The sequence below is a fragment of the Diaporthe citri genome (genome assembly GCF_014595645.1).
Source record: "Diaporthe citri strain NFHF-8-4 chromosome Unknown scaffold_18, whole genome shotgun sequence".
NCBI classification, from domain to species: Eukaryota; Fungi; Ascomycota; class Sordariomycetes; order Diaporthales; family Diaporthaceae; genus Diaporthe; species Diaporthe citri.
In genome coordinates, this window is record NW_025064863.1 from 292,197 (window position 1) to 317,708 (window position 25,512).

Sequence of the window (25,512 nt, forward strand, 5' to 3'; positions counted from 1 at the left end):
CTCTCAGATCTGCCAATGAAGAATGAAAATATCACGAGCCACCCTCCCTCTTCAGGAACTCATCGATAGCCGCCTCCCAGTCCCCGAGGATGCTCTTCTCCACCGGCTTCCACCCAAGCGCCGCCAGCCTCTCCGACCGCACCCGCATGTTGATCCCGAACCAGGTGGCGAGGTGGATGACCCACGAGTCGGGAGGCGGCAGCGGCGCGTCCGGGTCGAACTCGCTGCTCCCGGCGAGGCACGTCCGCGCCGCCTGCGTGTGCGTCACGCTCCTGATCTCGTCCGACCCCACGACGCCGTGCCGCCGCAGCGCGGGGACCATCGCAGACTGGAGGTCGTGGAAGGATACGTCCTCGGCGCGCACGAAGTAGTACGCCCGGTCCCCCCAGAGGGGGAACCCCGCCGGCTCGGCGGGCTGCCCATCCCCCGCGAGGGCGGCGAGGGCGTTGTCGACGAGGAGGAGCATCGCGCGCGCGAGGTCGAGGACGTGCACCCAGCCGCTCTCGTTCTCCCCCCGGGCGATCTCGAAGCCGGACCCGAAGGCGCGCGCGGTGTTCAAGAGGGGCCCCGTCGTCAGCGGCACCGGGTGCTCGAGGGAGGGGCTGATGCCGCCGATGCCGACGGGCGAGACGACGGCGACGTGGGCGTCCGCGCTGGCGGAGCGCACGAGGTTGTCGGTGGGGACGTGCGTGTACGACTGGTCCGTCGCCAGGATCTCGTCCATGTCTGTCACGTCGTCCCAGACCCGGCCCTCCTTGCGGCCGTTGGGGTCCTTGGTGTAGAAGGTCGCCGCGCCGGAGAGGTGGATGTAGAACCCCTTGCGCGCCCGGCTGCCGTCCTTGAGGCCTGCCAGGATGGCCGAGACGCCCTCTTGGTGCGTGATGTCCGGGGCCGCGTTGATGACGATGTCTGCGTTGCGCGCCTCGTCTTGCAGGGTCTGGTGGCTGGACAGGTCGCCGAGGGTGGTCTGGACGGATGGGTATTTGCCCTTCAGCCTCGCTGCTTTGTTCTCATCGCGAACCAGGACCTTGAAATCGAGCTGCGGATGCTTTTGCAGCGCAAGGTCGAGTAGAGCACCGCCGGCATGGCCGGTTCCACCAACACTGATGCCATTGTGTTAGACATTTTCCCCCTGCGACTTCAACGAGGGTAGACGAGGCGGTTGCTTACATGAATACTTTCGTCATCGTGGTTAGTGACTTCGCTCACGCAGCCGGGGCGCATGTATGTATGAAGAGAGGAGATGAGTGAGACCAAGGAACAGCCTGCGGTCTTTTGCATTGAAAAGTCGCCGTGCTCTGTGGTTCTAGAACTGTTCCGCGCATAACGACGGAGTCTTCGTGCGCTTTTAGGCCCCCGTTGGCGCGGTGCCGAGTGCCTGCGGAGACGATGCGACCCACCCCCGTGACGACGTTGCATGGGGCAATTATGTCCTGTCATATTCTGCTCTGCTTCAGCAAGCGGTGCTTCTGTGTTGTGCGCATTGCATTCGTCGGTTGCCGATCCACACGTGTTGCCACTTTGACGTAGACCTGGAGGCTTCTATCAAACTCGGGTGAAAGTCGGCACGCACAATAATCTCGTGGAGAGATACCCGGCCGTAGAAGAATTAGCCAGAAGGTTGCCGTCGACAACTGGCGACACTGAATTGGTCGTCATCAGCGGGGAGCACACAACAGCCCTTGTGAGGACTTCGGTTACTCACTTGCTGGCAAAGACTTGTCCTGGATTGGAAGTAGAGACGTAGAAAGCGGCCAGAACACTTGCAGAGCCACCATAACTTCAGTAGCCTGAACTGCAATTAATTTCCAAACTACCAGATACCAGATCCATGCTGTCCCTCTTTCCGAACGCCTTACGCTTTTCATGCTTGTGCCAAGTTTACTCAATCAAGAAGGCTTCCGATAAAACCATCTCTCCACGGGTCAACAATGAAGACCCTGACTCGAGGAGAGTGCAAATAAGATAGTCGATGACCATGTTCAACCTCAGTGTACTCAATCATCCAAACTCGTTGTCACTTCCACTGCTCCGTGTTTGGATTCGGGGAGGAGTAGCCCAAGTGATGCCACGCCAAACGTATACCCGAGGGCTGAGAGCGGAAGGATGGCCACCAGGCCGAATGTCCTGCTTTAGAACTGACCTTTTTGGTTCTTACGACTCCTCGGATGGTATAGACGTGAGCTCAGAGATGTCAGAAAGATCCGCTTGCTGAGGTGACGACGGTGTTGCCGGCGCAAGTGGACTTAGCGCCGGTTGCTTGTTCCATTCAGGGTGAGGTACGGGTTGCGATAATGGGGAGGTAGGAGCGGGAGCCTCTCCAAGGGCCCCCGAGCCATAGAGGGATGGGTCAATAGGCACAGCGGAATCGAGAGGTACCGCGGGCTCTGCTCCCGGTGTGGAGAACCGGTGGCTGTTAGTCTTTTGTGTCGAAGAACTCGCCTTTGCAGCCAACTTGCCAACGGTCTTGAGCTAGAATTCCATGGGAGGGTGGTTGTGGGGCGGGCTTCCATTGGGGTGGTAGCGGACCTCGAACACGTTGGTTCCCTGGCCCGTCTCTCCGAGGATGAAGCCGAATTGGCAGCCGGTCTTCTTGCTCGTCCTCTTGCGGTAGGGCTTGCGCAGCTGGCCGCTCTTTGTACGGATCAGTGTCTCCCCATTCTCGTCGGTCATCTTGTATCTGGCCTCGCCGCCCAGGGCACATCGGATGGCAACACGAACACGCTCGCCCGGCTTCTGGGTACTGCGCAGGGTAGCACACTTGTAACCGTGCTCCTTAGCCCACAGGTTGATGTTGTCAAGCAGGCCTTCCAGAGCCTTCTTGGCGCCAAAGTTTGGACGGAACTGCATGCCGAGAGGAGGGTAGGCCATGTCGGGCGGGTCTCGCTCGTCGTCGTCGTCATCCTCCTCCTCCTCCTCCTCGCCCTCGCCGTCCGGGTTGCCGCCGTTGTCCATGGCAAGCTGAAGACGCTCCTCGGTGAAAGAGACCTGGTTCTGGAGGGTCTGTTGACGCTGGACCATGATGTCGTTGAGCTCCTCCTGGCGGTTCATCATGAGCTGGGTCAGCTCGAGCAGCTTGTTGACGGTCTCCTCGAGACGCTGGAAGCGGCGGCCATCGATGACAAGCTGCCTCTCGGAGTTGGGAGGGCGCCCGGGGCCGTGGTGGGTTGGGGCAGGAGCCGGGTGCGGGAGGATGCTGGGGTGGGCTGCACCCTGCTGCAGGTTGTTGGCGGCAACGGCGACTTGCTGCGGGTGCATGGCGGCGGAGAGGTTGGGGTCCATGTTTAATGATGACATGGCAGATTTGCCAGTTGGGCAGATGCCAACGATGCAGGGTTGGCGTGGCGTCTCTGTGTGTGAAAGGGACCTGAACTCGGCGACGGGGATCAAGTATTGATGATGGCCCTGATGGTGACGCGTGAAGGTCTGGCGGCAGCGCGCCTTGTTTTCACTGAGGGCAGCTGGGCTGCGGGAGCCTCAACCCCGGTGAATTGAGTCTGGCATTGCATGTTAGCCCTTGTTTTGAGGGACAGACACGTCTCTCGTCTTGGCTTGGTGGAACGCAGAGTGCGGTGAGGGGAAGTGCGGTGTGGTGAGGTGATGTGAGGTGAGGTGGGTTGAGGGCGATGATGAGGTTGATGTTGACACTGAATGTTGACGTCGACGTTGAATCATGGTGTTTCTTACAAGGGGATTGTTTGTGCCGTCGATTAGACCACAATGCAGGGCCGTGGGAGGGCGTGCAGAGGGCGCGGGTTCCTATTCCAGGGATGATCGCCACAAGCGCGAGACGGCAATCCCAGTGCGCGTAGCAATGTGTGAGGCGGTGGTTTTGAAGGAAATGATAGAATTCGGCGCACCGGGAGGGCGAGTGGAAAGAGACGAGGGGAGCAGGCAAGGGCGGGTGGGAACAGGCGGGAGCAGCAGGCCAGCGTTGCAAAATTCGCGGGGTGGTGGAGTTTGTCCTCATGGGCAAGTGCACGAATTTGGGGCCCACCTTTTCTCGGTGGTCAGGGTTAGGAATAAGCCAGCCTTGGACAGGACGTACCCAAGTCCCAGCGAATATAGGCGACATGTAGAGAGTGCTCCAGTTCTCAGTGGTGAGTGTACCTTGCCAGTCCTGAATTTGGACCACCCTCTAATATACCTACTGTATGCTTCATTACCGTCATGAGAACCACTTGTGCAAGAGACACACCGCCCCTTAAATCTCGAATATCTCCCCCAGCCCCTCGCCGCCGCCTCTCCTGCCCTCCACAAGGTCCAGCCTCCAACCCTCCCAGTTCTTCAAGCCTCTCTTGATCTCCTTGATCCTCTCGATCCTGGCCTTGGCAGTCTCCTCCTGTGCCTTGCGGAACGCGTCCTCGTCGAAATCCTCGTCGTCGTCCAGGAACCCATCCTCATCCTGGTGCTCGTGGCCCCCGCCGCCGGTGAGCGCGTTGAGCCCGGTGGCAAAGAAGTCCCCGAACCCGCCCTGCTTGCGCGCGGTGGACGGCGACAGCGGAACGTTGGTGAACTGGCCCGTGCCGTCGTCCATGGGTGGCTGCATCTCGCGCCGCCTCTCCTGCCAGATGCCCCTCTGGAGGTCCGTGTTCTCCGCCTCCAGCTGCCGTATCCGCGCCTCGAGCTTCTTGCGCTCCTCGTCCTCCAGCTCGTCCAGGTTGTCGTTGTCGGTGCCGCCCCTGTCCTGGTTCTCCTGCTTGCTCAGCCGTAGGGCCTCGGCCTCGGACTTCTGTAGCTTGTTCTTGAGGTCGACGGCCTCGTTCTTGGCCTCGGCCAGGTCTTTTTGTAGGCGGTTGATCTGTGACTCGTCCTCCTTGTGCAGCAGCTCGAGAGAGACGACCTTCTTCTCCAGCGCATCTGCCGTCAGCTGGGCCTCATCCCTTGCCCCCTTGACAGCGTCCAGCTCCTTCTCCAGCTCCAGGAGTTTGGCCTCGAGCTCTGCTGTGGACTCAGACGTCGCGCCACCTGGTCGCGTGGGAGATTCGGTATCGGTCGGCGCGAAGGGGCTGGCAGTTGTGGTGGGCTCTGCTTCTGCTGGGGTGGACGGTTCGGCGGCCGCGTCGTCCTCTTGCGCCTCCTCCTTGGGTTTCTCTTCTGCCGCCTCGGCTGCGGCTGTGGGCTCGTCTTCCTTCTTATCTGCAGGGGCCTTGTCTTTCTTGGCCTTTGCGCCGGCGGCCTTCTTCTTCTTGAGCTCCTCGGCCTTCTTGCGCGCCGCCGCGAGCTTCTCTGCTTTGCTCTGCGCGTCGGCCATGACTGTTCCTCTTGTGTTTTGGTCGACGGTGGTGCTTCAGAGTTCGACAATGACTTCAATGCAGTGGCACGTTGGATTTGAGGGGTGGTAGATGGAGAGTGCTTGGATAATGGATCGAAAAGGTGACGATGCTGCAATGCTTGGGTCGTGGGGTGAATCGAGCTCCAGCAGCCCGTCAGAGCTCCAAGCCCGGCCAGGCTACTGTAAGGTGTTCGTTCCAGTGTTCAAGGGTACGGGGTGGCAGGGGCCCCTGCAACATCCCTAGCCGCCCCTGCGTCATTGGATGTTCTACGGCTAGGTACACGGGTACATTAAGATGGACCACCACATCACAACAGGCGCCCATAAGACAGCAAAGATCAAGCACTCGTCAATCCACCTCCATTCAGACTCGGTATCTACTTCGTTTGTACTCCTGTGATGATCACATATAAGATGTCTTAGCTTTCTGCTAATTGCAACCTATATACTAGTATCGTCCTGCCTCGTGTCCATGATGGATGTTTCGCTACTCCTGTCAGGATTGCCTCACCTTGCAGGCAGCTGAGGGCGGCTGAATTATATAAGCATAAGCAGGCCCATTTCGGGCGGGTCCCAAGGCCAGGCAAGGCCCCGCTCGACTGTCAGCTTCCTCTTGTCTTGGAGATATGGCGCTGACATCTCGCGGCTCCGATGTCCTCCGATTACATTCACGGGGCAGTGAGCAAACCACGGCCTCTGTCGGAAGCCAGCCACGATGATGAGACAATTATTGTCGAACTACCTGATGACTGGTGGGCAGATTCCCCTCAAGACCAGCAGGATTGGTGTCCAACGTGTTTGTGGGATGGCTCATGGGACAGCCTTCTCCTCAGGTCTGAACGGCGGGGGCCAGCCTTAGACAGACTCAGCCGAGACAGCCTTCGCGCCTCGGCGTCAGCCAACAACCTATGTTGCGCTGTTCTGCTTGGTATTCTGTGCCATACCGAAGGCGGTGGTCATGAGCGCATCGAGCTCACTGATGACGCCGACTCGTGGGTCCGTCTCGACGACTGCGAGGGCTGGGGGGCGCAGACAGACATGGGTCATCTCTTCAAGGTGTTTGCTAGCACGTCAGAGAGACCTCCCCCAGGAGTGCCAAGCTATCCCCCGGATGACCCACCGCCCCTTCACACTGGATCGGAGAGAAGCTTGGCTTGGGCGAGGGACCAGATCGAGCAGTGTTCCAAGCACCATCTCGAGTGCCAGAGGGTGAGCCCTCTTCCTTTGTCCCCTCTAGACTCATTCAGATCCCCTCCGACCCTCGATACGGGGTATTCTTACGACCCCGGGCTGACGTACCAGACGATACAAAATATGCGGCTTTAAGTTACTGCTGGGGCAAGCGTCAGGCCTGGCCGGCCTGTCGAACCACACGCTGGAACCTTGCCAGCCAACTGCATCGCATATCTTGGGCCACGCTTCCCGCGACCGTCGAGGATGCGGTCAAGGCCACGCAGAAGCTGGGTCTCGAGTATATATGGATCGACTCCATGTGCATAATCCAGGATGATGAGGCGGACTGGCAGGTTGAGTCGATGCAGATGGCCACAGTATACACACACGCCCATGTCACACTCTGTGCAGCCCTTTCATTGGATACCCATACCGGAGTCTTCAGCAGTCGTGATGCAGAGAACCTGAGCCACATCCTCACTATCAGGTTCCGCGGCGAGAAATATCCTTTACACGCCTTCCATGTCCCTCAGGAGAGCGGAAGGATCGAGCCGAGGTTGTTGGCAGATATCTGGCGAGGGTCCTTGGAACGGAGCCTGGAGTACCCGACGTTCAACCGTGCTTGGACATTTCAGGAGAGGCTGGCCTCGCGACGCGTGCTCCTCTTTGGGAAGGAAGAACTCATCATGGAGTGTGCGTCTGGATGTGTCTTCGAGGAGAGCTTATACCGGCTGCATGCGCCCCAATTGAGCGACAAGACCCTGAAGGAAGCATACGCGGGTGCGATGAGCTCCCCTCAGAAGACATGGTGGGAAATCATCTACACGTACAGCAACCTGAAGCTCACAGTCCCCACCGACAGGCTTCCTGCCATTGCCGCCGTCGCCCAACGCCTTGCGTTGCAAAACCCAACAGACGAATATCTATGTGGGCTTTGGCGAAGGACGTTCCTCAGCGATCTACTGTGGGAAAGAGTGTTGAATACTCTCGACAAAGGTGATCCCCCCGTTGTTTCCATTTCCGCGAACTGGGGCGCCGAATCATACGTCGCACCGTCGTGGTCATGGGCTTCTTTCCGCAGCAAAGCGAGGAATATCACAAATATTGTGGAGCCTCTGAGCAATGTCCTCAACATACACCTTGAGTACAGAGACAACAGCAGCTTTGGGCGGGTCTCTGGTGGAAGAGGATCAGATCAGGGCTCAAATCAGATCAAACGAACAAGGCTTTCCTCAGCGAGATTTCACGGATGCTCGCTCCGTCCAAGGTGATTGACAGCCTGAAAAAGACCACCCGGAGAGGACTCGAAAGGGAAGGTAATTAGACGAGAAACCTTACATAGGAGCAGACATGTATCGCCGCACTACAGCTGGATTTGTCATGACCTCGCCGGCAACACCGCTAGTTAATTAAAGGGCGCCAAGTCACGGGTGGTGCGGGCCAAGGCTCCTCGTAGAGCACCCTGATGGGGCTCTCAAGAGTGAGCCATGCTGGGTTGGCCGCAGTGCTGTGGTTGCTACCGACAAATAGATACAGGAAGCAACGGGTTCGTGATATTTCCATCCGAGCCGGGCGCACAGAGGGCGCTGTTAGGAGCAGCCGTGGAAACATATCTCGCCAAGAGGTTTAGTCAGGGGGAGAGTTGCGGGTGGTTGTCGCAGGATTAGTTGTTGATTTGACGCGCTGGACGAGTCTTGGCTTTTTCTTGCTCCAAGACGAGAAATGAGCTCAAGACCCGACGGAGAGAACTTGTCCCGATTGAGTAGGCGACGAGTGGGTTCACTTGACTTTAGCGGCAGTTTAAATGGGCAGGTGAACGCAGTCGAGAATAGTGTGTTGAGTCAGTTCTTCGCACAGGGGCTTGGGGGTTCCGCCAAGATGGATAGCCCTCGAATAGACACGCCTGCAAGATGTTGGCCTGCCTTGGGGATATCGACAGCGAGGTCGGACAGGCATGTCTGATCCTCCATAGTAAATGCGACTGGGGCAGCGCATACAAACCCCATCGCATATAAGATGGGCTCCTCCGTTAACACAGAGCCCATTATTATGACAGTCCCAAGACTCTTCTGAACTTGCTACCCCAGGGGAGTTACTCGACTTGCTTTCGTTTCTTATTCCCAGGCTGTACCACTGTACATATCACAGCCATGGATTCACCAAGCTCTTTTGGACGCTTCGTCGTCGCCTCGCTCTTTTACCTCGCTCCTGCTCTGGTCGGTGCCCAGGACACCGCCAGCAAGGGCGCTGCTCTTCAAGAATGCCTCAACACGGCTGGTGTTCATAACATCGTAAGCACCGACCCAAGCTGGGCCAACGAGACAACTGGTTTCCAGAAGCGCATCAAGGTCGATCCCGCAGCCATCTCCTTCCCCGAGGACAAGGACCAAGTGGCCCTCTCCCTCGACTGCGCCCGAAATGCGTCCGCCAAGGCCACCGCCCTCGGAGCTCACCACTCCTTCCAGGCCTACGGCTTTGGTGACCCAGGCAGCCTGGTCATCAGCATGGCTGCTTTCAACTCGGTCTCCTACGACGAGTCCACCCAGCGTGTCACCTACGGTGGTGGCTCCCACGTTGGACCAGTCCTCAAGTATCTCTGGGACACTGCCGGCCGTCACTTCCCCCATGTCCGCGGTGCTCACGTTGGTCTCGCCGGCTCCAGCATCGGGGGTGGTTTTGGCTCCAGCTCCCGCCACCTCGGCACGCCCATGGACAACCTCGAGTCCATTGAGTATATGTTGTACAACGGCACCATTGTCACCGCCTCCAAGGGCTCCGACCTCTTCTGGGCCGCCCAGGGTGCCGGTGCCTCGTATGGTATCATCCTCTCCGTCACCACCAACACTCATAAGCCGCTCTTCGACACCGCCGTCAACTTCACCGTCTCCATCGGCAGCGTCGATGTCGATGCTGCCGCCAAGGCCCTCATCGCCGTCCAGGACTACTCCCTCAGCGAGGACTGCCCCGATGAGCTCGCCCTTCGCTGGTCTCTGAGTGCTCCCCCTTACACTGGCGCCGGGTATTTCTACGGCAACCCCGCCGACTTCGACACGGTCATCGCTCCTCTCGTCTCCACCCTCGAGGAGATCGCCCCCGGCACCACTGTCGTCAACAAGACCGAGCTCCCCTTCTGGGACATGGAGGTCGCCGTCGCCGGAGCGGGCATGAACCAGCCCGAGGGCGGCAGTCTCGGAGGCCGCTCGTTCTACACCCAGGCCCTGACCACTACCACCGACCACCCCCTCACCGTCGAGCAGGCCAGGATCCTCTTCGAGAGCACCACCCTGGCCTTCAACCGCACCGATCTCAGGAAATCCGGCTTCCTCGACCTCTGGGGCGGCGTCTCCCGCGACATCTCCGACGCCGACACCGCCTACGCCCACGGCAAGAACCTCTGGCTCATCCGCTGGGAGGCCAACTCGGTCGACGTCTCCAGCTACCCAGCCGACGGAACCACGTACATGAAGGGCCTCATCCAGCCGTTCGAGGAGGCCCTCGTCGCTGGCGGCGCCCCCCTGCGCGGCTTTGTGAACTACGCTGACACCGAGCTCACCGAGGCTGAGTGGAGCGCTCGTCTCTACGGCGCCAACTTTGACCGACTCAAGGAGATCAAGGCTGCCGTTGACCCCGAGGGGCTCTTCATAAACCACAAGCAGGCCATCCCGCTGCCTTGAGTGCATTTTGTTTTGGAAAGTATTCTTGCGAGCAGGGAAATTTAAGAAAGGCCTGGCCTGGGAATCGCGTCAAACGTCACCAGGCAAACAAATAAAAATACTTCTTGCACCTGTCATACTGCGTATTATTCCTACGAAAACAATGCAAGGGTGATGTATGCTGGGCAAGACTGATGACACTCGAAACCCGACTCAAAAATCAAGATCAAACAAGTGAAACCATAGCACGGAGACTGGATCGACACATCGGCACTGTATACAGTAATCTCTCTCTCGGGTGCCGCTGTAGTACTGTATCTCCTACGCGTGCAAGTGTGCCCGCAAATACGAAAGCCTCCCAACCTTGATTGCGAGAAGGCAGCGGCGTTTCCGCCTGGATTCATCATCTGCCTTTGGAGACCATGATCGTACTCAAACAACTCAAACAGGTGCTCTCTCATAATATACCAGAGACATTGAACTCAGAACAACTTAGTCATAAATACCGCTTCCTCGCCATGATCACCCTCCTAACAGCCGTCGGCGCCGTCCCGACCATCATCGGCACGACGCAGGCGATAGAGCACGGCCAGCGCCAAAACGCGCGCAGACAGCACCGCGGGCGCAGGAGCAACCTGGTCGTCACCCTCCCGCGGAAGAATTCTTACAGCGCCCTCTTCGAAGGCGCCAAGGTCGTGCTCAGGGACCACAAGCTGTACATCGACACAGCTTCCAGCATGCTCGCAAGCACTCAAGGTTCAGCTTCACAGGAAGATCCAAGCATTCCCATGGAGACTTCAGGACCAGAGGCTACCGGCCACCTGTTCTCCGGCTTCTACCTCCCGCACCCGGCCCTCCAGCCGCAGTGGGCGCGCCGGGGCCTCAAGGGCGAGGGTCTAGTCTCGACCATCCGCGAGGAGCCACCGGACCTCAACTGGATCTACGTGGACCGCGACAACACGCTCGAGGTCAAGTACGGCTCGCGCGCCGAGTCCGAGGGCCACCTGCTGGGGCCGTGGGACTGCACCGAGCGCGAGCGCCGGGTCACATTTGAGGGGTGGAAGGGCTTCCTGGCCGTCGAGGACACGCCGGGCGTGTGGGCGCTGTGCTTTGACCGCGAGGACGACGCCCTTGGGGGAAGGTCGGTGAGGCGGCTTGCTGTGCTGCTGAGCCGGCGGGAGCCGGCTAGGAGTAGGGAGGTGAGGGAGGAGGAGGCTGGGCTGGCGCGGAGGCGAGCAGATGGGGCAGGTGAGGCTTGAAATGAGAACGAGGACTCATCAGCGGTAGAAACTGACTTGCTAATATTGCCATCGGGGCTACTTCCGTGGCGGTCTTTTCGGGATAGCAACTATTTTGCAGATGTGTATCTGCGTATATCAAGCAGTTGTAGTATTTTAGCGCTCGTTGGAACAACCTAGAATTGACACATGATCTGTCTCAAGTCGTTCGCGCCAATCTTCCTCAGCAAAACCTTTCGACGACTGACTCCTGGCCCGACTAACTACTCCAGAGCCTTGCACCCAGCATCCACCAGCCATGAAATGGAGCCAAGAGCCACGGGAAATATGACTGTCAGGAACTACTTAATCCATAATCATTACAATCTTGCCCAACACATGTGTCGGAATAGATTCGGAACGCCTACAGCAGACCAATATTCACCCTCCCGTGGACCTCCAGGTCGAGTTCGATCTTGAGCTTGACCGCCAGGCCCAGGTCGATGGTAATATTGAGACTGGGGTCCTTCTTCTTTTCCTCGTCTTCCGCGGTTTCCCCTTTCTTTGCCGCCTTCCCTCCAGCTTTCCCCTGTTCAAGTTGGAACAGTCAGTAGGATACTCCCCATCGGGAGTTGAAGTATGGAAACGTTTCGTCGGCGCTTATAATGGGTGAACATACACCAAGCCCCGGATTCCGTCTGGGATGTAGGGATCTTGTTGCTGGATCATCCAGGTTGTCTTGTGCTTCTTCAGCTGCGGATGGTACTTTGGGCGAGCCTTGCTTGGTAGCATCCATTGTGGAGGAAATGGCTTTTTGAGGGTCTGTGAGGGCGTCCACTTCAGGTCCTAGTCGACATGACGTCCGGAGGATGAAGGCTCGAGGCTATTCTTAAGGTCAATAGTCTCGACCCTCTGACGAGCAACTCCACGAGACTCGAATTCTGTGTCCATTCTGTGATACTCTTTCTGCCCCTTCCAATTTCCAGCACACGGTGATCTTGTTAACACGCTACGTTCTGTGCTTATGCCTGGATACATAGGTGGCCTCGAAATATGATGCAAATTCATGAGCTTGTACTCCAAACACTGACAGTGTCATGTATATCTAGGACACAAGCCTCGATCTAGATTTTCATTTGACAATCCGTTCACACCTCGTGACAAGGCAAAGTTGGAGAGGCGCATGCACTGTATACGCAGAAGTGTGCAAATTTATACACAGATATGCACACAGAGACGGTGGCTTGATGCACAGACTTGAGAAAACCACGTGTGGCAAATTTGTCTCAACACACTCAACCACAATGACCACGCCATTGGGCTCGTATCCGCGGCTGTACACGCCGATTTCAGTGGCGACCAGCACAGTGGTTGACAATGTACATTGAACTCGAGGGCGAGGATTAGTAGGCGAACGTCACGAAGTCGACATGTGCGAACCCCCTGTACGACATCGATGTTGCTTCCCTCCACATCCTGGAACACCCAGGCCCCGTTTCCATCAAGATCGCTCGTGCATACATTTCATCCTCGCGTTGGATCCTGACAAATCTAGCGTTGCTCTCTGAACAGCCACGCCTCAAACTGTGCTTCGTCGAGACCCTTGGGAACCATCTTCCTCGTTGTGCTCCACTTCTTAGACAGCAAGCCGTAGCTCGTGTGTTCAGTTGGCTTTGTCGAGAGTGCCTTCATCCTCTTGGTTTCAGGGCTGTCCTCGCCCTCACAACAGACTCTGGCCTTGTACGCCTTGTCCGCAAAGGTACTCGCCCGAGCCTGGTCCCCGTGGCTGATGCAGATCTGGAGGGCGTCGTAGTATAGCCTGCAGCCGTGAGCTCCAGTGTAGTCCTTGAACTCTTTCTTGAGGGTGTCGAGTAGTTTGTGGCAGTCCCGAAGATTTTCGATCGGCTTGGTCGCCATCCGGTATGGATCACCAATGGCCTCGTCGAGACGCTGGATAAGGACTCGGCGGTCGTCACTGGCTCGGAGCTCAGCAGGCGGAAGCATGCAGGTGCTGCATTTGCAGTCGAAGCCGAAGGCATTCTTCAGGAACGCCTGTCGCTCGGCGGATGGAACTCCATGATCGTACGGGATCGTGATCTCTTCTCCGGCCTTTATTGGCCGGATGGCGTGGATGGTCTCATGTTTGAACAGCTCGTTCCAGTTGTTATGGGAGTTTGGGAGGCAGCTGTGGTTGATGAGGCAGATGGTGGGATAAACTCCACCCGCAGACGAATCCGTACCACAGGGCAGGCCATTCGTCTTTAGTATACTGCCCAGCACAGGCTTTCCGGGGAAGTTGTTGTGAAGGGAGAAGTATTGACGTTGCTCGGTCTTGGCCATGGCCTTGAGCTTTGAGGCCAAGACGAGCTCCAAAGCCTCGGGAGGCATGGATTCAGCCGTGAGGAGAGGCTTCTCACCGAGAATGCGAGTGCCTGCGGCGATGTCAAGACGGGCGACTAGTCCTTTCCCTTTACCGGGGATTTGCTTGACTTCAAATAGTAGGTTGTCAACCTCTTCTTTCGGTTCAGTGCCCGCGAGGCGGGGATTGCCAGTGATGCTCGTGGAGATCTCGCTATCGGCCTGCTGCGAGTGAAAACATTAGAAACAGTGAATACTCTCACAGACAAGAAGAAGTTCTCCACAGACCTCGTCGTAGGATTTGAGTGACTCGTTGACTTCATTCCAGTTGTAGTGGCCCAGCTGATCGGAAGCCTCATTCCAGTACTGAATTCGAGCCCCGAAGCTGGCTTTCGCAAGGGCTGTGACCGTGTTGATGTAGCTCTCTGCGCGTGACTCTGTCGCAATTCGGCCTGACACCTTCGAGCTGAATCGGACGAACTTGTGGCCCTCGAAAGGCAGACAGGGTTGTTCGCCCACTTTGAAGAGGATGTAGTTGGACTTCGTCTCGACTTGGGCGTCATCCTTGTAATGATTCTTGATGGCATTGATAAAGCGGTCCCAATTCTGGGTATCCGCGGTTTCTCGCGAGAGACGAGGGACCATGTCGAAGCCTGCGTCAATGCCCATTTCGTTCGTTCGTTCGTTCGGAGACGGAATTACAAGAGAGCAATGATGGCCGGTGTGAAAGAGCTCCAATATCATCTTGGGGCATGGGAAACTTCTCCATGTTAGTCTTATATCTCCCCAAGTGTAACCACACCCAACTCATTCCGTGTTGGCATCGGTCGGCCTCCTGCATAATGTTGACATGCCACCTCATCGCACCTTTGCACTAGCCTCGAAAAGGTCAAGTTTGCCCATGGACAGCTTCAATCATCTCAAAAGACGGGATGCTCAAACGGATTCTGTTTGTCCAATATTGATGTTTTGGGACCCGGGTTGTTTGAGCTGATGATCACAATGCGAACTTTGCCAACACTTCAAGTTGTGGTCCAGACTTCAAACTCCATGCACATGCATGAGGGCTTAGGCGATTGATCAATAAAATAAACCTAGGAGACAGTATGAGATTTTGAAAGCTCAGTGTCGTGCAACAGAAAAAGGCTGCACTGTTCAATGAAGCCTCCTTCCCGCAATATTGATAGAGGCTTGCACATAGAATTTCCCACCGGCTCTGTCCAGTTATGGCTTCGGCTGAAGTGCTGCACATATACACACATGCAGCATCGGTGCATCCTCCGACGGACTTGACCGTTTTCGAAATAACAAGTCGCGCCTTTCAAACTCAACATCGCCGCATCTGTGCACGCTGCATGTTATGCAGTTGCAATCAACCGAAATGGCGCCTTTGCCTGGCCGTGGTCAATGCGAGCAAAGGCGCAGGTGCGTGCACTGTTCACGATCGTCATTGCCCCATCAGATAAACATTGTCGATTGCCGACAAGGCTACACGCAAGTAAAATGGAGCCGGGGCAAGCGATCAGCCTTCAAAACCCACAGAAAAAAAAGAAGGCCAGCGACGGTGATGATCCCCCTCCGCAAAACTCCACAATGCACATCATCAGGGTCCACAAGGCGCATGAATGAAGGAGAGTCAAGAAAGGTTTGGTTGATCAAGTCGGACTTTTGTTCAGTCCACAGAATAGATAATAATTTCCCCAAGGTATATACACTAGAAGTTAAGGTCTATGCAAGCATTGCCGTCGATTTTTCATTTTTTTCTCCCTTTCCCCAATCGCCTCAAGGATGAAAAAAATGTGAGAAAAGGACGTGGGGCTCGTAGGTGAGAGCAAGTCCTGGGGCATCTTTGGAAGGAGTGAAACCAGGAAGTGCCCATGTTGTATGAAGAAATGAAGAATGCGCGGCCAAAAGAAACAAAAGTATCTGGTTGTGATACCCAGATTCCGCCTCCCTCCCATTGACGCCCCAAGAATATGGATTTGTTTTTTGCCGAGCCCTGAATTGTGGGACTGCAAACCTTGGATATCATGCCAAATGCCTCGTGTGATGAGTTTGGAAAGGAAATTCGTCAAGCCTCCCAATGCCCGGACGGGCAGGGTACGGAAGGCCGGGGTCATCAGACTGGAGACCAGCAGCAAGAGGACAGTCACCGTGAAGAGGCTTAAGCCCAGTTCCAGGAGATGTCGATGCGGCCGTCGGCCAGGTCGGCGAGCTCCTCGAACAGCTTCTGCGAGACGTCGATGCTGCCCGCATTGCAGCCGGGGCACTTGTCATGGATGACACCCGTCGAGCTCTTGCCGTTGGCGTTGTTGTAGATCTTGATGGTCTTGCCGCACATGGGGTTGCCATTGGACTGCGAGCCCATGGTCGCGGAGGACATTGCGACGATGTTCTCGGTCATGTCCTTGCCGCTGTCGTCCTCGCCGCAGGCACCGAGCCCAACGGCGTAGTACGTCAGATCTCCGGACTGGAAATCGGAGCCCAGCACAGAGGCGGCGTTCGAGTTTGTGTTGACGGTGGAGCCCGTGTTGGCGGACGCCGCGGGGGTGTTGACGGCCGCGACGGACGGGGCAGCGGCAGAGGGAGTCTCAACCTTGGGTGCCACCGGCGCGGGAGCAGGGGACTCCACGGGCGCAACGGTGGCTGGGGAGCGACGTAGACGGACGAGGAGCTGCTGCTGCTGGTCGTGGGGACGGGAGCAGGTGCTACAACTGCTGGGGGCGAGCTGGGGGTCTCAGCGACTGGCGGCGGGGCAACAACCTGGGGCGCGCTGGATGGGAGGGCCGAGGAGCCCTCGAAGAACTGGCCGCCGGCGGATGATGTTACGGTGGCCAGGGTAGTCGACGGAGCGCTTGGGGTGGGGGTGAACCACTCGGTGGTGGTGCCGTCGACGACCTCGGTCACGGTCTCAGTGACCCAGACGGTGTCCCACTCGGTGACGAGGTCGCGCTTGTGGTGGTGCTGGTGGGCAGCACGGGCCGGGTGCTGGTGCTGGTGGTGGCCATGAGGCTGGGCGATGGCCGTCGAGGCCAGGGCGGTGATGATGAGGGATGCTGTCGTTGACTTCATGATGAACGATTCTAAGCTAACAGCGTTGGATACGATCTAGGCGCCCCTTGCTGGGAAAGTTGAATGAAGGTGGGTGGGTGGGTGAACCAAAAAGGGAGCAGGCTGGCTACACTGGAATGTTGTCTCGAGTGTGGTCTTTGTCTTGGATGCCGTATGTTTTCGGGTCAAGCCACTGGATGGAATTGTCCGCTTTCTGTTGCCAAAGTGTGGTTGGTAGGACCGTGGATGATGAGAAGTGTCTTTCTCGTCAAAAGGTGAACGTGAGCACTGCTCGGTGGAAGGAATGAATGAATGAAGGACAGGGCCTCTTGAGCAAGTGGGCAGCAAACAGGCGTTGCGAGCGTGGTGAAGGGGAAGCCAGAAAGGGGAACAGGCGCAGCGGGAAGCAAGGGGGCAATATATTTATGAATGACTAGATAGACTGCCTAGGCATCTGGGCATGTCCACCCTCGGGGCTGAGGCACCACCAGGCGTTGGGTCCTAGACCGGGGGCGTCGGCTAGGGGAGGGAAACCAGAAAGGGAAGAGGGGGCCCACAACACGACCAAGGACAGAAACAGGAACAGAACGTTGCATGTGCTAGGGAAAAGGAATGCCATTCCACATGGCAAGTGCGCCCCACAGCAATACACAGAAATCAAAGAAGGGCTTACACCCGTGCGGGAGACCTTGGGTCGTCTTCTTTCTCTGTGTGGCCCAGAACTATCCCGGTGTCCCGCGGCGGCAGCAATTGGACAGGTCAGACCTTGAAACAAAAAAAAAACAGACGAACGGACGGTCAACGCACCCGTCACTATTCAGGGGGAAAGAAAAAGGTTGACGGACTCCCGACAAGGGGTAATGCCGGAGCGAGGATTCTGTCATGAGAAGACTGGCCATTGACGGCGTGTCGTTGGCTCCTGGGCGCAGCTGTGATCAGCCCGGCTCATCCTTCCACCTGCAAGGTACAGGGTAAGATCCCTGCCGATGTTCAGGCACAAGTAACCCAAGCGTCGTATTTCTTACGTCCAGCCATCTGACTCTCCAAAGTGGGCGTGCGTGGGTGTGGAGGTGGCTGCAGGGGCCTGTCAGCCTGTGAGACCGGGGAATCACAACAGCAAGCTCGGACGGTCGGTCCTGCTCATCAGCCAGTGCTGCAGTGGTGCTGCAGTGCTGCAGTCTGGCCGTGTGGCCGTCTGGCCATTCGGTAGTCTCGTTGGGCCAGGGCAATTACCGCCTTGGCCTTCCTTGTTGCTTTTGTGTCCTTGTTCCTGAGCCGACCTGGCAGGCTGTCCGTTGCCCGGTTCCGAATAATAAGCCGGAGTATCGCAGTACAGCACATGGTGCATGGTACATGTGCAGATTAGCACGTACGCAGCAAGTGTGCTGATTCCCCCAGTGAGGGAGGGATCGCCGCTGGTCTGGGTCCCCGGTCCTGGACCCACGCGCAGCCCGCCCCTCCTTGATCAACAAAGTTGGAATCAGAGTTGGAATAAGGTGAGATCTGTTTTTGCGGGAATTCGCTGCCGTTGCTGTGTGCGTGGGGACACTGCGGAGGCCTCGACCTCGATGGACTCAAAGCACACCTGCATCTTGCGTCATGAAGGCGATGCCATGATGTTTGCCGGGCACTCTGCACATGCGTACTGTACGCTGCTGCATAGGGTAGGCAGAGGCATTCCAAGCTTTGCTGCAGCCGCTGGGGATCCAGAACGTTGGGGCTGCCCCATCTTCTTTGACACGGTAATGATTCTCGGCCCGTGGGTGGCACAGTCTCATTGGCATGGCAATTGGCCTTCTTTGCTCCTTTGGCGCGAACCTTGAGTTCTGGGCCTCCTTTCACCCTGCATGCACTGTAGAAAGAATCATTCCTGTTGGCGCTTGGGGTGGCCAGATTGGTGAGGAGACGGCGCTGGGCGTCTGATAGCGTCCAGCGTTCCCGTGCCGCTGATAGAAATTGCCGCAGGCGCCAGCGGTGGGATGCCGAAAAGGAGGGGGAGGCGATTCTAGGCCTCAAACTCTGATTTCTATTACCTCTTTGCTATGCACGCTCTATCATGGTTGAGTGCCACCCAGACAGCCCGTCAGGACTCGTCAAGCAGGCTGGCAGGCAGGATAAGCCGCACAACGGAGTCATCTTCCTGCAGTAAGATCGTCGGGGATGCATCCGAAGCTTCCTTCCAGCCTGGCCGTCTTGCAGTAGGCCGAGTTGCCAACAAAGCGATCTCGCTGCCGGGACCCGCGAGGCCTTCTCTGCCTCTTCTTGGTCTCCATCCGTGGCAAGTATTCTCTCATCGTGACTAAAGGCCGTCAAAATCTGCTCTGGAAAAAAACCTGCAGAGCCCTCGGTCTGCTGCGGGGTTGTGTTCGGTCTAACATGGCGCTTGGCCAACCGGACTATGGCAACACCAGTCTTGGTGCAGTTCTGCACGCGCAGGTGTTGGCAGCCGTAGTTTTGGGAGTAGTGTACCCATACAAGTGCCGTAGTCTAGTACTTATTATCAATCTGGCAGGCTGGCCACAGTGTAGGAGGTATCCAGTCCGCCCCACGTCTGCCGCCCCCAGTCGCACCTCAGGATGTTGGTGCTCGGTTCTTGCTGGTAAAGGTGTAAAGGAAAAGGCCCTGCCTGCTGAATACGGGGCGTTCATCATCAGCGACCTCCGTCACGACAAAGGACTTCTTGGCGTTCTTCAAAAACTGCATGTCGGCGCGCCGTCTCTTCATGAAACAGAAGTAGACCGTAGCGGAGGGACAAAGCGCCAGAAGGTCCTTGAGGGTCTGCAGCAGGAGCGGGAAGGCGGGCTCGAAGTAGACACAGTCGGCAGCCAGGATCACATCCGGCTTGAAGTCTATCGTTTCCGAGGGCAATGGCTCGCCCCTGTTGGATTTTGCCATGGTTAGCCACGCTGGGGCGGGACACGATAGGGCGGGACACGATAGGGCGGGACACGATAGGGCAGGAGGACGTGACACTGCATGTTGCCAGCGTAGCCGATAGACAGGATGGTCTCGGGTATCTGTCTACGATATGCGGGAGGGAGTGGTGGTCTGGTGGAGGTCTGCACGCACCAGTTGAGTACCATGGGCTTGACACGGCCTTGTGCCTCGTTGAGGAGGACGTTGTGACCCATCAGGCTCAGCATCTCCAACTGGTCGGTAATGTGGAGAGGCTGGCTGAGGCTGCACCCGTTCGCTACCGCCAAGCCAACGAGACCTCCACCAGCTCCGATCTCCAATCTGGTGCACCAGTCCATGTCAGCTCCCACGTCTCCTCTTTTTCTTTCTTTCTTTCTTTCTTTCTTCCTCCCCTTCAACAGCTCTCGTTGCTGCTCGTGCACCCTCCATGACATGAAAAGGCGCGACGGCATGGCACCGCCCGACACAACAGACGGCAACGTAGGCCAGTGGCAGATGAGGGCGCAACAGGGAAGGATATGGTGAGGCAAGGGGAGGCAAGGTGCGACAGGACTCACATGCGCGCATCGCGGAGCTCGTCCCGGTGGTATCGCAGCATATGCCTGGCCAGCACCACTCCCGCCGGCCACGTCTGGCCTCCACAGCCCGAGGCAAGGTCCTCGTGGACCTTCAATGGCGTCTCAAGCAGGCCGCCGAAGTCTAAAGCCGTGTCGCCTGCGGGCTTGTAGTCAGGGAGGGGTGCAAAGTCGATGCCAATGGCGGACGGGTCCAGCTCCGGTGAGGACGAACGGGAGAGCTTCATCGTGGGTTGGTGGAGGATTGGAGGGGGGTGGCTTGGTAAAATGAGAGGCACAAGACGCGTGGACTGAGAACTGAGGACTGATAGGTGAGTGAGGACTGATAGGAGTGGTGGTGGTGAGATGTGAAAGACGAGGCACGAGAGGTGAGGGATGAGTTGAGAGGAGTCAGAGTGGTGAGGGCGAGAGAGAAAAAAAGACGCAGTGAGGCAGCGGCAGTGCGGACACGACAGGGCAGGAGGAGGGCAGCACAGGGCGGTGAAGGAAAAGGAAGTGATACTGATGCCGACGCCGATGCAGTTTGCGATAAGCTTAAACCGGGGGCCTGGGCTGGGCTGGGCTGGGCTCGATGATGAAGTTACACGATGCACGATTACGGCCCGCGATACGGTCGGTGGAGTGGTGGGGACCTTGTCCGGTGGCGAAGTGGCTCCCTCTCTCCTGCGAAGTTCAAAGCAGGAGCCACCGCCGCAGCAAGCAAGTTTGGCGCCATCGTGAAATCGCCGGTCGCGCCTTCCCAAACCCCCCCAGAGCCCAAAGCATGCTAGCCGCTTGTGCACCGAGGAAGGCGCGGGCCGTCGAACGAGTCATCCAAGCAAAGCACCAGCATCAGACTGCTGCGTTTCTCTCCTACCGTTCATGAGCTTGAGCTTGAGCTTCACGTCTGATCTCGACTTTTCCACCGTGCAATTGACCTGATCGAAGCGGACTGTAGTGGAGGTGAACAAAACCCTCCCTTCCTCATATCGCCTTCCGGTCTGATGAAGCCCGGCCCTCCCACATTCGGCAGCATGTGAAGAAAGTCGGCACACTGTCAATATGGCACTTGTTTTGTTTCTGATTTCTCTGGACCAAACCATCTATTTTTCAGTTTACAAGGAGAGAAACAATTCGTCACCAAGTCGGGAGCACCGAGGGAGCAGGGCACCGGCAACGGATCCCCCTCCCTTTCGCTCCCTGTCTTGCCTGTCCTGCCTCCCGCCGTTTGGATCCTCCCTCTCCCCATCAGTCAACCGTCGACTGGAATGTTGACTCAACTACAGTCTCCTAGTCCCGGCCTCCTGGACTGGCCATGCATGATCTTCTCTTCCACCGCGCGTCCATGTCAGCCGAACAAGATGCCCTCAAGGGGTTGGATCTCTGCTGCCCACAACGCCCTCAAGGGATGAGGCTCCTTCGCTTCGACATGTCTTCGGCCATGTCTCCGATCATGTCTCCTGGTAGGCCATGACTTTGTGCCATCCTCCTCTTCCATGGCTTTTCCCCGTCTGCTGGCAATCCTGTCGTCGTGTCGCCTGCTGTCCGTGACCTCATGAAATCGGCGCTCAAGATCCGTTGTGACACACCAGACAATGCTTCCTCCCGGGGCGAGGACGCTCCTCCTGCTTGCCTCACTCGGTGCTGTGCGCGTCGACGCCGTGCCGACCATCTCGTTCCCCATCAACTCCCAGGTGCCGCCTGTTGCGAGAATCTCACAGCCATTCTCATACGTCTTCCCCTCCTCGACATTCACCTCCTCGGCCGGGTCACCGCTGTCCTACGCCCTCAAGGACCCGCCGTCTTGGCTCTCCATCGACAGCGACAGCCGGAGACTGTACGGAACACCTCGTGATGCCGACATTGCGCCAGGAGCAGTGGTCGGCGTGCCCATCACCCTCGTGGCAAGCGACTCCACCGGCTCGACGCCTCTTTCAGTGACTCTGGTTGTTTCTCGCAATCCTGGACCCGCCGTCCACGTGCCCGCCTCCGACCAAATACGGAAATTCGGTACCTACTCCGAGCCGTCGTCCATTCTGTTATATCCAGACAGAGACTTCATCTTCGCCTTTGCGCCGGACACCTTCATCGACACGCAGGCCCAGAGTCTCAATTACTATGCCGTCACCACCGACAACAGTCCCCTGCCAGCCTGGGTTTCCTTCGACGCAGGCACTTTAGCCTTTGCTGGAACGACGCCACCATTTGCCTCTCTGATAGAGCCGCCACAGACCTTCTCTCTGAAGCTCATCGCGTCAGATGTCACAGGCTTTTCTGCGGCATCCATCGCCTTCTCCATCGTGGTTGGAAGCCACGCCCTGACAACAAGCCAGCCAAGAATCACCCTCAATGCTACTGTTGGGACGCCTTTCTCTTACACTGGGCTCATTGGGAGCGTCAAGATCGATGGCCAGCCCGCAGCCATCAGCGATGTGCCCAGGGCCACGGCGGTGAACTTGCCGTCATGGCTTGTCTTCGACTCTACCTCGTGGGCCATCGCTGGCACGCCACCAGACACGGCACAGTCAACCTCATTTTCCATCATAATGGAAGACGACTTCTCAGACAGACTAAACATCACATTTGACGTTGAACTTGCACCAGAAAATGGTGGCTTTTTTCAAGGTATCTTTCCGACCTTAAGCCTCGAGCCTGGTGACCGCTTGTCCTTTGATCTGAAGCCGTTCGTGTTTGATCCATCTGAGACCGAGATCACGACCGACGTCCAGCCACCGACACCATGGATCCAATTTGATGCGTCGAACTTGCTCTTGTCAGGAGACGTGCCGACCTCAGCACCAAGTTCAGTCATTGAGATTGTCTTCAACGTCAAAGCAGAGAACCGTCGACTGAAGAGGGACGAGGAGACACAGTCGCAGAAACTCACCTTGCAAATATTATCTACTTCGGAGCCGACGACAGTGTCCCCAGAATCTTCCTCCTCTTCCTCCTCGTCAGCCGCCACCTCATCAAATGCCTCTACTACGCCTGGGGACCAGTCTGCACACAACGCGACGACAAATGTGGTCCTGGTCGCGATCCTCGTTCCCGTCATTCTGGGACTGCTCTTCGCCATATGCTTCTGCTTCTGCTGCTACCGCCGACGTCAGAGACGCCTTTCCCGTACTCCTTTGGAGGGGAAGGACAGCTGCGGCCCAGAGCCCACCGGCTACATACATACTCCAGGTTATGACCCCGAGACCTCACGTTTAGATTTGAGTGAACAGCATTTTGTTGGGCTCACAAACTCTCAAGCCGAGAAAACCAAACCTCGGAAGCCTAGCAATCTTCGATCAGAATACACTGGATCCCCTATTCCCGAAGCTCCGGCTCCCGCCTTGCCAATTATTGTTCACGATGCGCCCACACAAGATGCGCTACCGAGCAAGTACCGAGACCTGATGGCTCCTCTCCGCAACTTCCGTATTCCTCGCCTAAAACGGGGAAACACCCGGTATTCGAACGACTCATTTGACGAAGACGATGGCCATGGTTTCAGCATGGACCACCCGCCTTCCATCACCCTGCGTCAAAGTCGCCAGAACTCTTTTCGCAGCGAGGTAGAGGTCAGCATCCCTTCCTTGGACTCGGAGCACAGCCCCCTCCAAACACCAGACGTGGCCTACACCGTATCTACAGCGCGGCCTGCTCGGGACAGTGGTCACCATTATCCCTTCCCAGCCACTCCAATGGATCGTGGCCCTCCGCCGAGGAACCCGGCCAGGGTGCACAGTGATCTCGAAAGCCGAGACATCACACCCGTTGACCAGTCAGAGCTCATCATCGAAAAGACCCGACCAGCCGCAGACGAGCCCAAGATTCGAGAACACCCCGCCCTCCGGCACGCCAAGTCCCAGAGGTCTTTCCTCAGCTTCTCCTCGGTCGACACGTTCAAGGGAACTCGCAGACTCGCCGGCAAAGCAACAGCTTCGGCCAAGGGTGCGGCGAGCCTCGCCAGTGCCGCCGTACAGCGCAAGACCCTGAAGGCCTGGGGCAAAGTACGCCTCCATGTTCAAGATTCTCCGCACGCGAGGCAGGGCATATTCGACAATGTGACCCACAGCCGGACAGAGTTTGGAAAGTTTGGCCATTTTGGTGGTAGTGGTGGGTACATGAGCCTGCGGGACCCGGGAGTGCCGGCCACGGTACCGACCCCAAGGGTAGCAACCGCACCAGTGGCACTGAATAGTGAGAGCCACAGGAGGCGGCAGTCGAGGATGAACGGGAGCATCAGCAGCGATAGTCGTAGCAGCAGGGCAATGTCTGTCGGGGCGGGTGAGTATCGCATGAGCCGGAGCGATCCGGGGACGGTCCGGCGACACCGTGGGAGTGGCTCGTACGACATGCCCCAGTTTCCCACCACATCTCCTCGGGGGTCATACATGGGCCTCGGAATCGCGGATTACGAGGGTCTCGTCAACAGCTTGCCGTTCCATCCGTCGAGAGATAGAGGGAGGGCGGCGGTGAGGCCGACAACGACCTCGTGGGCTACGACGCAAGCACGGTTTTCGAGCGCTTCCTCGATGGATCGGCCTGTCACAGCCAAGACGGCTCAGACGGCGCAAACCTTCAGCAGCACGAGGGACTCGAGGAACTGGGTTGTACATCAAGAGAGTCCGATGGAGAGTCCGATGGAGAACAGGCTGGACAGTCCCGTCCTCCCATCGCCGGTGTCTGGGGGTCTGCAGGGAGGTGGCGTCGGCACTGCTAGTGAGATGACGCCTACGAGAAAACCGGCTGAACGGTGGGCAAGTGCTTCCTCGCGGCAAGGCACCGGCGGTGGTGGTGGCGGCGGCAGCACCGGCGGTGGTAATGAGATCAAGCGAAAGAGTGTGGCTCAGTCTGGAAAGTCTGGGACAAGTAAGGAGTCAGATGGGCCACCTGCTTTTATATGAAGAATGAATATTGTTTAGTTGATTAATACGGCGGGTGTTTGTTCGACTTTGCCATCGACGCTAGGTAGATTTTCAGTCTGAGTCTCGGTGCAAATAACACCTTAATTAATGCCTGTTTCAACTCGCACTTTCCACCTGTGGCCCCGCTGACCATGGCTTCATGGCCCAGACAATGTGTACAGCGTTCAAGGTTTCCACGGTACATGATCACACAGTTGGACTGTTGGAGTCCAACCACCTTGTCTTCGCAGCTCCACAGCAACACCAGACAATGATGGTCGTGGAAGGGACATGCTTCCCGCCTGTCGATTCAAGCTTCTAGTTGGGATTATGCCGGCTCTGCCAGGTCAAGTCTGCTGCCCTTCGAGGCTTCAAATATGACTCTTCCGAGCCCAGCTACCTCATGCCTCATGCATTTTT

The 25,512-nt window shown here is 57.3% G+C and overlaps 11 protein-coding genes across 11 annotated transcripts; 4 read left to right on the top strand and 7 right to left on the bottom strand.

Moving 5' to 3' along the window:
• Positions 1-31: 31 nt before the first annotated feature.
• INS49_005537 (uncharacterized protein) lies at positions 32-1,187 on the bottom strand (the record flags this gene model as incomplete). The annotated part of the gene is made up of 2 exons (XM_043166316.1): positions 32-1,103; positions 1,171-1,187. 2 exons carry the CDS (start codon positions 1,185-1,187, stop codon positions 32-34), a joined length of 1,089 nt encoding a protein of 362 aa, XP_043017096.1.
• A 1,285-nt stretch (positions 1,188-2,472) lies between these two features.
• Positions 2,473-3,297, bottom strand: INS49_005538 (uncharacterized protein; the record flags this gene model as incomplete). Its single annotated transcript, XM_043166317.1, has 1 exon — positions 2,473-3,297. One exon carries the CDS (start codon positions 3,295-3,297, stop codon positions 2,473-2,475), a length of 825 nt encoding a protein of 274 aa, XP_043017097.1.
• Positions 3,298-4,204: 907 nt separating this feature from the next.
• Positions 4,205-5,254, bottom strand: INS49_005539 (uncharacterized protein; the record flags this gene model as incomplete). The annotated part of the gene is made up of 1 exon (XM_043166318.1): positions 4,205-5,254. The coding sequence occupies one exon, from the start codon at positions 5,252-5,254 to the stop codon at positions 4,205-4,207; it is 1,050 nt and encodes a 349-aa protein (XP_043017098.1).
• Positions 5,255-5,926: 672 nt separating this feature from the next.
• INS49_005540 (uncharacterized protein) lies at positions 5,927-7,719 on the top strand (the record flags this gene model as incomplete). Its single annotated transcript, XM_043166319.1, has 2 exons — positions 5,927-6,484; positions 6,625-7,719. 2 exons carry the CDS (start codon positions 5,927-5,929, stop codon positions 7,717-7,719), a joined length of 1,653 nt encoding a protein of 550 aa, XP_043017099.1.
• Positions 7,720-8,598: 879 nt separating this feature from the next.
• INS49_005541 (uncharacterized protein) lies at positions 8,599-10,122 on the top strand (the record flags this gene model as incomplete). Its single annotated transcript, XM_043166320.1, has 1 exon — positions 8,599-10,122. The coding sequence occupies one exon, from the start codon at positions 8,599-8,601 to the stop codon at positions 10,120-10,122; it is 1,524 nt and encodes a 507-aa protein (XP_043017100.1).
• A 497-nt stretch (positions 10,123-10,619) lies between these two features.
• INS49_005542 (uncharacterized protein) lies at positions 10,620-11,360 on the top strand (the record flags this gene model as incomplete). Its single annotated transcript, XM_043166321.1, has 1 exon — positions 10,620-11,360. One exon carries the CDS (start codon positions 10,620-10,622, stop codon positions 11,358-11,360), a length of 741 nt encoding a protein of 246 aa, XP_043017101.1.
• A 382-nt stretch (positions 11,361-11,742) lies between these two features.
• On the bottom strand, positions 11,743-12,114 carry INS49_005543 (uncharacterized protein; the record flags this gene model as incomplete). Its single annotated transcript, XM_043166322.1, has 2 exons — positions 11,743-11,907; positions 11,998-12,114. The coding sequence occupies 2 exons, from the start codon at positions 12,112-12,114 to the stop codon at positions 11,743-11,745; spliced, it is 282 nt and encodes a 93-aa protein (XP_043017102.1).
• A 755-nt stretch (positions 12,115-12,869) lies between these two features.
• On the bottom strand, positions 12,870-14,345 carry INS49_005544 (uncharacterized protein; the record flags this gene model as incomplete). The annotated part of the gene is made up of 2 exons (XM_043166323.1): positions 12,870-13,901; positions 13,965-14,345. 2 exons carry the CDS (start codon positions 14,343-14,345, stop codon positions 12,870-12,872), a joined length of 1,413 nt encoding a protein of 470 aa, XP_043017103.1.
• Positions 14,346-15,840: 1,495 nt separating this feature from the next.
• On the bottom strand, positions 15,841-16,748 carry INS49_005545 (uncharacterized protein; the record flags this gene model as incomplete). Its single annotated transcript, XM_043166324.1, has 2 exons — positions 15,841-16,359; positions 16,422-16,748. 2 exons carry the CDS (start codon positions 16,746-16,748, stop codon positions 15,841-15,843), a joined length of 846 nt encoding a protein of 281 aa, XP_043017104.1.
• A 2,550-nt stretch (positions 16,749-19,298) lies between these two features.
• On the bottom strand, positions 19,299-20,445 carry INS49_005546 (uncharacterized protein; the record flags this gene model as incomplete). The annotated part of the gene is made up of 3 exons (XM_043166325.1): positions 19,299-19,605; positions 19,797-19,964; positions 20,201-20,445. The coding sequence occupies 3 exons, from the start codon at positions 20,443-20,445 to the stop codon at positions 19,299-19,301; spliced, it is 720 nt and encodes a 239-aa protein (XP_043017105.1).
• Positions 20,446-21,792: 1,347 nt separating this feature from the next.
• INS49_005547 (uncharacterized protein) lies at positions 21,793-25,092 on the top strand (the record flags this gene model as incomplete). Its single annotated transcript, XM_043166326.1, has 1 exon — positions 21,793-25,092. The coding sequence occupies one exon, from the start codon at positions 21,793-21,795 to the stop codon at positions 25,090-25,092; it is 3,300 nt and encodes a 1,099-aa protein (XP_043017106.1).
• Between the last annotated feature and the right edge of the window lie 420 nt (positions 25,093-25,512).